This window comes from Choloepus didactylus, chromosome 15, assembly GCF_015220235.1.
Source record: "Choloepus didactylus isolate mChoDid1 chromosome 15, mChoDid1.pri, whole genome shotgun sequence".
In the NCBI taxonomy this organism is placed as follows: domain Eukaryota; kingdom Metazoa; phylum Chordata; class Mammalia; order Pilosa; family Megalonychidae; genus Choloepus; species Choloepus didactylus.
In genome coordinates this window covers 21,183,995-21,195,712 of record NC_051321.1, presented here as the reverse complement: position 1 = coordinate 21,195,712, position 11,718 = coordinate 21,183,995, and the positions used below count along the sequence as shown (strand labels likewise).

Below are 11,718 nucleotides of genomic sequence, written 5' to 3'. Positions count from 1 at the left end.
CGTCCTTTAGAGGCAGATAAGCTATGTCTATGCTAATAAACATGTATCTTAATTAATCCTCTGAGTAACACTCTGTTGTAGATACAGTCATTTCCTCTGAGAGGTGAGGGAAATTAAGACTCACCGAAGCTAAGGAACTTGCCCAAGGACACAGCCTGCAAGTGGTAGAGGTGGACTTTCGAAGAGCCTAACTGCTCAAACTTACACTTGACTGCCTCCCAGCAACTTGCAGGGGCTCATCAGACACTGCCATTGGGCAAGGCGTTTGTTTCCACTGCCACCCTTCCAAGTCAGAGGCAAGATGATTCTATTGACCTGCCTGGGCCAAGGTTGGCTGAAAAGAACGACATCTTTGAAGATGTGTGAAAAAGATCCCCTTGAAACGGAAACAGGAATTGCACATAGAAAAGCATTACCAAATCATCAGAGATGAATAATCATTCATGTCAAATCACAGGGGCCATTTACCCTGCAATTGGGCCAGTTAGGACTCGGTGACCTCACTCTGCTTCCTTATTACTTCCGCCGAGCATGTGTGTCCTCCCTCTCTCGCTCCTGTCTTACTTCCCCAGTACAGGCGTCTGTCACCTCGTGCAACCCCCACTCCTCCCTCAGGGACAGGAATCAGGGTCTTACTTCTCTGTATCTTCCCAGAGCCCAGGCCAGTGCTTGACATACAGCAGGGGCTTGATGAATGTTTAAGAAAAAGAGGGAGGAAGAAGCGTGGAGAGTGAACACTGAGCCCTAGGAAGAGAAACTCAAGAGAATTTACACGTACTTGGGATACCCAAGTGCCTTCTTCCTACTCAAAGCAGAAATGTCTGCAATGAACCATGGAGGCCAGTAAAACATGCCAATGTTTCCAGGACTTACCAAATTCGATCCTAGTTTCTTAAAAAATTAACCTGCTCCCTCTTCCTCTCCCCCTTCAGCTTGTTTGTTCTTTAGCCATAAAATACATTGTATGTGTTGTTCAGTAGAGATGTACGTGAATTTGCGATGAGACTTTTTGTGATACTTCTGAGGAAAAGAAAAGCAGCTCGTGGGACACCTACATGTTGCCAGGAATTGTTAGTTGTCTTTTCATGTAATCTGTTTATTTACCAGTACTTCATAATTTACAAAAGCTCTTTCACGTCATTGCTTTCCAGCCCTGTGAGGTAAGCCCAGAGCTACTGCCTCCAATTTAGAGAGAAGGAAACGAGATCACCAACATCCTAAATGGCTTATGTGGCTATTTCCTCAATTCTTAGACATTGTTATTGTAAAACATACTATCAATTTAACAATGGGTTTTCAGGAAATTAGGAAATCCTACCATATTATGTATGCATATTGCTTATAAGATACATCCAGATTTCTGAGACACGTGAGTTTAGAGGGAAGGGCATATATCTTAAGACGGAGGAACTATGGTAAGTAGCAGAACAATGACTTAACTGGGTATTCCAACTCTGAGTCATTGGATATAAATATTTTATCTTTTTGGCTGCATTATAAACCCCTGCAGGACTGGCTTTTCCACACTTTTTTATGTCTTTCTCTCAAGAGGCTTAATGAAGTGGCTTCTGTACAATCGATTCTCAATTCATACAAGTGTGCTTTTCCCATAAAAACAAAAATTAAACCCTTATTTTTCATTCTTAAATTTATTAAATTTCTGAATATATATATCCCAGGTAATATATTTAGAACTTTCCCAGGAGCAACATTTTTTTTATCAGCTATTTTCAGTGGGATCTTGTTTGGAGACTTAAGGATGGAATTTTGACAGCCTTTCCAAATTCCTTCCAACATCTTTGTTATGGGTGATAAAGAAAGCTTTAAAAGCATAGAGGACTGCAATTAGAAGTTGTATTTCAGAATGAAGTTCTAGACAGAGTGTATTTTAAAAATTAATTTTAAAATATTTGCATTAACGAAAATAGCCTATTTTTGTAAATTTAGTAACTTGAAAGTCATCTTAAGTTCAGATTTTAGAAAGCCTACATGGAAAAATAAAAAAGCAAGAAATAAAGCAAAGAAATTTGCCATCTAGAAATGTGCAGAAATAGTTTGCTTGCAATTGGCAATTGTATGAGGGAAGAAAATTCAACTTTTTATTCCAATCCTGGTTGAAGCAGTTAAAAAAAAAAAAGGTTTTTCCAACTCCGTGAAGTAAAAGAAAATAGACTCAAGTGGCCGTAACTGAGCTTCCCATCGGTCCCCTTTTATTCCCCCCACAGTGGATAATGCGTGGTCATTGTGGTTTATCTGCAGCCGGTTTCTTTTACACCTGTGGTCTATATAAAGCCACACCAGGCCTGGGGCTGGAGGCTCGGGGAGCACCCGGGAGGCAGCACCCACAGTCCGGGGACAATGAGACTGTTGGGAACATGAGCAGCCGCGGGGATCACGGACGCTTCCAGTGGTAGGAGCCGCTTCTCGCCTCTGCACTGACGAGGAATCCTTAGGAACCAGGGATGGGGCTGCATGGTTGATCTGCCTTGGGAATTTCCCCCAAGACTGTGTGTGCTGCTTTGTTCTCACCCTTGATTTTTATCTTCTCCTTGTGTCTCTCACCTAGAATGATCGAGGTTTGGGCTCTGGCAAGACCTGGAACATCAGCCAGCTTGGTCTGGCCACTCAGCGAAGACCAGGTTCCGAGAAGCAATGGTGATGAGGGCTTTCGTCCTGCTGGCCGTCTTCGCAGAAGCCTCTGCGAGGTCATGCATTCCGAATAAAGCAGGTATGCTCTGTGCCCGTTCATTTTCCCGGAAAGGAAAGTCTCCTGATGTGTTCCCTTTGCAAAGCTCAGAGCACTGTGCTCACCTTGTTATGAAAATGCAGCAGTGTAGCCAAGTCGAAGCCAAGTTAAACCCCCAAATGCTAGTAGGCTTTTTTCACAGGAAGTAAAAATGCATTGAAGAAGCTTAGACTTTTTAAAAAATTACAACACACACACACACACACACACACACACACACGTAATCGCCACATTGTTTTCTATTTGACTGTTGGATTCAGTTTTGTGCCACAACTCAGTATTACACAGTGTTGGGTATGAAATGGACATTTTCCATTTTAAGTTATATGCTAATTTTCATGGACATTTGAACAATTATATATAATAAATGCATCGAGTCTATGGTTTCCCAGATCTATTCTTTAAAATAACTTTAATATTTAAAAGTGGACAATTTTAAAACATATTCAGTAAATTATGGTGCAGATATTATTCAGATGTAGCAAAACTATGAAAGTGGAACTTCGATGACTGAAGTTTGGGGAAATATTTCATCATAGCTCTTGATTAACTGGGAAAGTATTTCCAGCCAACTGCTGTGCACGTTCAGGTGTGGCTTGAATACATTATTGTTCATGTAGATTAATACGATTATCACATCTGTTCTCAAACTATGTGTGTTTTATTTCCAGATGTCATTCTTGTGTTTTGTTATCCTAAAACCATCATCACCAAAATCCCTGAGTGTCCCTATGGATGGGAACTGCATCAGCTGGCCCTTGGGGGGCTGTGTTACAACGGGGTCCATGAAGGAGGTTACTACCAATTTGTAATCCCAGATTTGTCACCTAAAAACAAGTCCTACTGTGGAACCCAATCCGAGGTAAGCCCAGGCCAAACCATGGGGAGTAATTTAAGATAAGGCAATTGGGCCCAAGAATATATTTGTTGTCCATTCTTAAAAGGTTTCAGAATTCACCAATTTCCTTTTAAAAGCCAATCCGTATTCCCAAATTTCCTGGGATATTAGTGTTATTTAAATTCTTCTCCTCCACCTATTTCGGATGACTCTTGATGTGAATTTTATTCTCTTTTGCCACACCCTGCTAGACCACGTTCTGTGGGGTAGAGCAAAGTGTATTTTCCAACCCCCATCTTGCTTCCACCCCCATCTCACAAGCTACTATCCTTCCAGGGGTGGACAGACCCTCCTCTGCCTCCAGTCTTTGATATGGTAATAAATTGCATTTTGGAAGTTATTTTAAAGGAGTGAGCAAAGTATAACACAATTTGCACTGGGTCTTGTGAAGTACCCAAGACATGGAATCATACAATTTAAAGGAACCACAGATATCCTCTTGCCAAATACCCTTGTATGACGGAGGAGAAAACTGAGACCACCCCCAAAAAAACAACTAGTCCAAGGTCACCAAACAAGGAGGGATGTAGTTATGAATGGAGACTAAGTCTTCTGACCCTTCAGCAGCAGTCTAGCACTCTACTGCCTTGGCTGCCAGAAGACTGTATGTTAATGGCTCTCAGAAGAAGAGGTCCAAGAGCTTCTGGGACCACCTCCTCTTCTTAAAGTTCCCATGAGGATTCAGTGATTTAGTGGGAAGAGTCCTGGGCATGATTAACAAAAGTTATCGTTTCTTCATTTCTTTGAATATGTTGGTAAGGTGAACTAGAAATCACCTGTGTGGTCTTAGGCAAGTCTTCCCATGAGGACTTTCAAGATCCCTTCCAGCTCTAATATTCTATGATTCTGGAGTCCAAGAAGTCAGAGGAGTCTCAGAAATAGTTCTCCTGGTTGGAAGAAGGAAAGAGAAAAGAATCCAACAGTAACATTCTAGAACTGGAAGATGAGCAAAAGCAATCACTGAGATACTTGGGCAGGGGAGATGGATAAAAAGTTCATGCTAGGAAACAGAGAGCTCTGAGACAGTTCTTTTTAGTCAGAGGCCAAATGTGTATATGGCTTTTCTTTAAGTGTACATCATTCAGTCTAGGTTATTTTAAACAATCTTAATTGGACAGACTCAAAAACTCTCTACAAAAATTATTAGCTCACCCATAGGCAAAAAAAAGAGTGGGTTCTACTTGTTATGGGAGACATTTGTACCTCCCCCTTGGACTTTCTCTTGTGCCATCACCATTCTCCCAGAATCCCATCCCTGTCTTGGGAAGATGGGGCCACCCTAACTGCTTTCTTCCTTTCTCCAGTACAAGCCCCCCATCTATCACTTCTTCAGCCACATTGTCTCCAATGACAGCACTGTGATTGTGAAAAACCAGCCCGTAAACTACTCTTTCTCCTGCACCTACCACTCCACCTACTTGGTGAACCAGGCTGCCTTTGACCAAAGGTAAGTTGCTCTGCAGAGTGGAGGGCTGGCTGCCGTGTGTGTGTTCTGCAGTACCTGACAATCAGGCATGTTTCAGTCCTTATGGAAAATTCTCTACCCTTTTCAGAGTGGCCACTGTCCATGTGAAGAATGGGAGCATGGGCACGTTCGAAAGCCAATTGTCTCTCAACTTCTATACTGTAAGTGGTCCCCAGGCTCCCTTTACTGCCCTGTGGCCTTTCCAGGGGATGATGGGATCCTTCCATGGGACTTGCTCCTTCCCAAACCCTATGCAGAGCCCCATTCGTGAATTCAGGTTGATGTAAGCTTTGGTCAAGTTTTAAAACATCTTTAAGACAAGATGCAGCAGGAAGTCAGGTCCACAGACTGGACAGAAGAGTCAAAAGGTGCCACAGAGGCATAAGGTCAATCTTTCCATTATACAGATGAGGAAGTTGAAGATAGAGGAATGCATGGCTTGCCCACTGTCAAGAGACAGGAATACAGCCAAGGTCTCTGACTCTTAATCAAGATTAGTTTCCACTACAACCCACTCCAGAGCTTTAAATTTAGGACCTAACTTTACATGGCTAAGGAGAGGGGCTGGGAGTGCCCTTTCCTGCCTAGTTCTTTGGACTCTAAAGCCCTTCAGTTAGTGGATTTCCTCTGAATTAGTGGTGTCTAATTCAGGCGTGCTGCCTATGTTGATATCAAAGTTAAAGGCACACTTTGGTCTCTCTCAGAATAAAGTGCTCCAGAGAAACTAAATACATGGCCATTATTAGCCCAGCTGCCCTCCTGTTTAGAAGTGGTGCTCTGTTTTACAGATCTGCAGCTTTCAGAGAGGGCTGCACCCAGAGGCACTGGCCTGTCTGGGTAGGAGAAGATGCAGGCAGGAATAGAAAACCTTGCATAGAATATTAGAATTGGAAGGTATACTTTGAAAGGCACCATTTCCAATCCGTTCGCAAAGGAAAATACTATATTAGCTGGGACTCCAGACTTTTCTTGCTCCCTGGAAGCTGCTAACCCTGCTGGACTCAGAAGGTGAGAGTTAGAAAGGATCCTAGAATAACCTAGTCGGTTTATGGCTGAGGCTCTAGAGCCCAGAGGGAGGCAGTGCTTTGATCACGTGCCCACTGGTGGTTCGGAGCAGTGCCCAGTCCAGGCCACAGATCTCCTAACCCTGGTCTCTTGGCTTCACCCATAAACTCACTGTGATGTTAGTGAAGTTTAAATTTTAGGACCCCCTCCCCACTGGCCCCTTTTAAGGCCCTGTGTCTAATTTTGTATTCAAAATGTTGATTCCTTCTTATTTAAAGGGACTCCCCAAATTGTATAAGCTGCAAGGACCCACCAAACCTGGATCTGCCCCTGGCCACACCACTAGTGATTAAGTCCTGAGAAAAGGAATCCCATCCGGCTGCTTGGCCTGTGATCAGGGTGGATAAACACAATGTGGGACTCCAGCATGATGAAAGGATGGTGAAACCACTGTTAGAGCTGATGAAGGCTGAACAGAGAGGGAAAAATAGGCTTCCACGCATGACAACAGTCTCAGGGGATATCCTGATGACAAGCTGCATTTACTGAGTTCTGTCTGTAAGTGCATAACTGTTATTGTAACCAGAGAAAATTATAGGTACAATCTTAGGCAGGTTTTATAATAGTTGGAAATGGAGAGGTATCAGGATTGCTGAAAAGCATCACCACCATCAGCCATGCTGAGCTGAGTTTCCAAACATAAATAGAACTGGGAAGAAGGAAAAACAAAAGCAACTTAAGAGGAATGTTCTCAGTATCACCCAGGTCATCCTCTGCCTCCTCTAATTGTTCTAGAAATAAGGCTAAGGCCTCCCCTGGGCCTAGCAACACCCCTCCAGGATAAAGACCTCAGCAAAGAGGAGCTTTGCTTTACAACAGACACTCTTGTTCTGATTTATATTCACACCATCGGCTTCATTTCCTATGCTTGACCCAGGCAGTTGGGATTTTTCTTGTCCTCCATTCTTCTGCTTCAGAGCATTCTTGTGTGTTTCTTAAGCAACAACTGCTCGCTGCATATATCTCCATCAAATTACCAGAGACAGAGCCATGCCCTACATAGAACATCGGAATCAATACCCTGCTAATTACTTAGGATTCTGAGAGCTGTAAATGCTAGGCTCCAAAAGTACCAGTTCTACTTGGCATACTTCCTGTCTCTTCTCTCTCCATCCTCCCACTCACTTCAGCCAACTGCCTGTGGTTGGTATTCCAAGAAAAAAAAACTTATTTTGAGTCCCAATCAAAATAAAGGAAGTTAGTGCAGCTTACAGAGGCTCCTAGATCTGTGGTTAAGAGAAGGGGCCTTGTCATCAGACCACTGGCTTGAAATCTGGTTCTGCCGTTTACTAGCTGGGTAACCTTGGACAACTTGCTTAACCTCTCTGGGCCTCTATCTCTGCATGTCTTAAATAGGGACATTAATAGCACTTACCCTGAGATTTCTTATGAGGTTTAAATGAAATCACCCTTAAGAAGCACTTAGCAAATGCTCCTATGATTGTGGACTTAGACCCCATTTAAGTGGAAGCTCTGAAGGCTCCAGAGGAACTAGCAACCAACATTTTATAGGGCTGGACATCAATGTCAGTGTGGGATTAGGATGACCTTCATTCAGCCAAAACCACACTGACCATTCCTCTTAGACAGAGAGAAATGAAAAAGCTGGGAAGGAATAAATGCAAGTGATAGAAGCCAATGTCATAGACTCCCAGAATCAGAATAAACCTCAGATATCATCAACCTTAACCTTCCAGCCAAGCCCAAACCCTTCTGCAAGATTACCAAGGGGTCAAGCAACCTCCCCCCCAGCCTCTTCCAAGGGCAATGGGAAGTTGGGTCTTCCCATTTTAGACAAATTGGCATATGAAATTGATCACCCTGAACTCCTGCCCTTTGGTCCTGATTCTGTCTCCTGAAATAACACCATGTCAATATGTTGCTGACGGTCCTGTGAACATCTCAAAACAACCACAACCCCCTACTTCCCCAAGTTGAACCTCTTCCCACTGTTGGCCATCCATTCATTATCCTCCTAGTCACTGTTCTCTGAGTATGCTCCATTTGGGCAGTGCACTTCCCAACAGGCGGAATCCAGCATTGAAACGTTTTATTCTAGACCTTGTCAGACTAATGCAGGGCAAGGTGGGGAGGAGGTGACCTTCTCTGTTCTGGGGGATACGCCCTTGGATAATTTTAGCTTTGGGGCAGTTTTTCCTTTCTATTATTTCACATTAAGCTTGTGAGCCAATGCAACTCCCAGATCTTTTCCACATGAACTGCTGTTAAAACTGGTATACACATCCCTAACTTGTGTCAACAGCTGGTCGTAACTCAACGTTTTGATGAGGCAAAGGGAGTAGATGGCATGATCTTCAAAGCAGCCTTCCATCTGCTCCATGAGTAGTTTATGTGGTACTTTTATGCTTCCAAGGGTGTCAAAATGAGTTGTCAGTACTACAGAGTGAAGCTATCTGGAAATAGGTCCCTGATGTTCACCTTGTAAGGAAAGTAGGGCGAAATCATGCCAAGTATTGCTTTAGCTGTTGGATGAGAAGGTGGAAAAGCTGATAATTTAAAGTGTTTTATTTCAGAAATCTCCACCTTGTAACAGAATCAGGCAGGTTCTTCTATGAGTATAGGCATTATTCCAATGTTCCAAAAATTCTACTGGCTAATCCCTAGGAGGAGCTGGGAAAAGCCCATCTGCCAGGTGGGGAACTTCATTGTGGTCCCCAAGTTAATTCTCACATTTTGGGAATGGCCTCTTGAAATATGATAAATCTCAGAAAATAAAAAGGAACTCTAAAAATCACTGTAACTCTATTACTTCAACCTACATATTAAGCTAGTAAATCACTTATGATTAAGAATATTATTATTTAATTATCATAACCATTTAAATAGCACAGGGGGGTGACATTTGGGAAAACATATGGAAGGATTTCCTGAGTCAGGGATCTGCCATCAGTAAAGTGATCTAGGAGCTGCTAGAACATGAAAGAGATTCTGAATTCTGTGTTCTTGACTCTTAGGGGGTAAAAGTCCATTTTAAATAGAAGTCCTTGCTGAACATTAGTTCCTCTTGCCACTGTCTAGCTCTTACAGTTCTGCAAATCTCCAAGGCAGGATATGTCCTCTTTTAAATAGTATCCTGGTTTGCTAAACTTTATGATTCTATAGCATAAAATGACCATCGTAACAACATTCCTGCAAGGCAGGCAAAGGCAAAGGTTATTCCCATTTTCAGATGGGGAAAATGAGGCCCAAAAGGCTGCCTTCCCTAGAGTGTGTCCTGAATTAGTGATAGGAGTTAGGATTCATCCAGGATCCTTGTCCTTTCATTATGATGCTTTTGTCTCTGGAGGCTATACCCAGACAGGAGTTCAAGGTCATTATTAGAGTTGAAGGTACCCAAGACTCAGAGAATGGAATAATAAGCCTCCTTTGAGTAAGTCAGCTGGAAACACTGCTGCTCTATATAACTCCCTCATAATGGCCTGATGAAGATGGCAGGTGAAGGCCACACATGCCAGGCCAGTGATCAGAATCTGGGGCTCCCGGGTTCAAATCGTGGCAATGACTCCCATTGCACTCAGGGTTGAAGTTGCAGCCCTCCTAGGTCCACCCATCACCTCTCTGGCCTCCTGTCCTGCTCCTCCCATCCTCCTCGATCACTGCTGCCACAGGGCCCTTGCTCTGGCTGAGCGTTCTTCCCTGGATTGCTGCATGGCCCCTTCCTCACCTCCTTCAAGTCTTGGCTCAAATGTCACATCCTCAACAAGGGCTCCCCAACCATGCTGCTTAAAGTTGCAACCTGCCCCCCCTTGCACTCCCAATCTGCTTTGCCCTGGCTCTGTATTTCTTATAGCTTTTCTATATAATGTATTATATTCTATTCTAAGATACTATAAAAATTCCTTACTTCTTATTTATGGTCTGGCTCCCTTGCTAGAATGTCATGTCACTGAAGACAGATCTTTGCTTTGATATACAGAATATCTTCATACAGAGGCAATCCCAGCATTTAGAACAGCCCCTGACACATAGTAGGTGCTTAATAAATCGTGGTTATTCTTGATACTGTTAACTATAATGGGAATCAGATCATAAACTTTCCAACTCAGGCTGAAAGTGTGTTCAGGCAAAAAGTTGAGGTGAGCAAGGGCAGAAAGGGACAGTATGTGTTTGGTCCCCAAGCTCTCGGGTGATTCACCAGAACACAGGGCCTCGGCATTCCAAGGTTCCGTTTTTACCTTCAGCCAAATATTGTCCCCATGGGCGTAGATGAGACATACAGCGTGTGTCTCACTGTGATCAGCAAACCTGGAACACGTGATGCCCTCGCCCGTTCTAAGAGGACACGGCTTCCTAGCAGGTACAACGTCTCTGGATGAGGGGGGCCCACGGGGTCTCACAGGTCGTGCCTTTGGGCTGATTCCCACCCCCGCCCCCAATGCCTCTGCTCCTGCTGACCCGACTGCACAGTCTGAGTGGTCCTAATACCCAGTGTCAATTTCCTTCCAAAGAATGCCAAGTTCTCCACTAAGAAAGAAGCCCCCTTTGTCCTGGAGGCATCCGAAATCGGTTCAGATCTGTTCGCAGGAGTAGAAGCCAAAGGGTTAAGCGTTAGGTAAGTATGTTTCCTCCATTTTTTTTTTTTTTTTTTTTTTTTTTTGATTTTTATATGTAAAGAAAAGAAAAAAGACTAACCGAGAGGCTTTTTAATCCCCAGATGTTTCTAGACATGGGACTCTGGCTGAAATGATGCTGTTTTGCCTTATTTCCAGGTTTAAAGTGGTCTTGAACAGCTGTTGGGCCACACCCTCGGCTGATTTCATGTATCCCTTGCAGTGGCAGCTGATCAACAAGGGGTAGGTACCCCTTTTCCGGAGGGCAGGGCTGAGCAGCGGGGCCAGGCACATCCACAGAGTCAGTAGAGTGGAGGCTGTTAGGGGTCACATCCCCGACAGGCCCTGTGTTTCCAGGAGTACTGAACCCCAGGAAGCCCTTAGGTGCTTTCTAGGTACCAGGTACTGTTCTGAGAACTCTATTATTCATTAACTCATTTAAGTCTTACAACAAGGTAGGTATTATTATTTCCATCCCCCTTTTACAGATAAGGAAACAGATGTACAGAGAGGTAAGAAAAGTCACATAGTGTGTGTGTGTGTGTGTGTATGTGTGTGGGTGGGTGGGTGGGTGGGTAGGTAGGTAGGTGAGCAGTCTTGGCTCAAGTCCAGTTAGTCTGACACCAGAACCATGATGAGGACTAAACTAGATAATTCATGTAAAAAGCTTAACACATAATGCAGTCACTATTCAATGCATGTGGAATATAATTGTTTTTATTATTAATGTAATATAATGGGGAGCTCTTAAAATTTTGGAGTAGCGGAAAGACGTATTGGAATTGCACCATAGAAAGGCAATTCTGGAACCATGCAGGTGATGGTTTAGAATCAGTAAAGGGAGGTGGAAAGACCAGGCCAGAGGTTGTGGCAAAATGTGATGAGGCCTGAACTGAGGTTGTAGCCAAGTGAATGGAAAAGAGGTCATAAAAGGGAAGGAAAATTGTGTATATGAGTGACAACTAATTGGATA

General features: G+C 43.5%; 1 protein-coding gene across 1 annotated transcript; it reads left to right on the top strand.

Moving 5' to 3' along the window:
* The first annotated feature begins 2,607 nt into the window (after positions 1–2,607).
* Positions 2,608–10,992, top strand: LOC119509846 (beta-tectorin). The gene is made up of 6 exons (XM_037803879.1): positions 2,608–2,728; positions 3,418–3,608; positions 4,949–5,091; positions 5,198–5,270; positions 10,644–10,747; positions 10,905–10,992. The coding sequence occupies exons 1-6, from the start codon at positions 2,653–2,655 to the stop codon at positions 10,990–10,992; spliced, it is 675 nt and encodes a 224-aa protein (XP_037659807.1). The 5' UTR covers positions 2,608–2,652.
* Positions 10,993–11,718: the final 726 nt, after the last annotated feature.

Bases quoted from the DNA above. Each gene is read 5' to 3' on its own strand.
- LOC119509846 (XM_037803879.1), top strand. From the start codon at position 2,653: ATGGTGATGAGGGCTTTCGTCCTGCTGGCCGTCTTCGCAGAAGCCTCT. The intron at 5,092-5,197 runs GTAAGTTGCTCT...TACCCTTTTCAG, and splicing joins CAGGCTGCCTTTGACCAAAG to AGTGGCCACTGTCCATGTGA. The intron at 10,748-10,904 runs GTAAGTATGTTT...CCTTATTTCCAG, and splicing joins GCCAAAGGGTTAAGCGTTAG to GTTTAAAGTGGTCTTGAACA.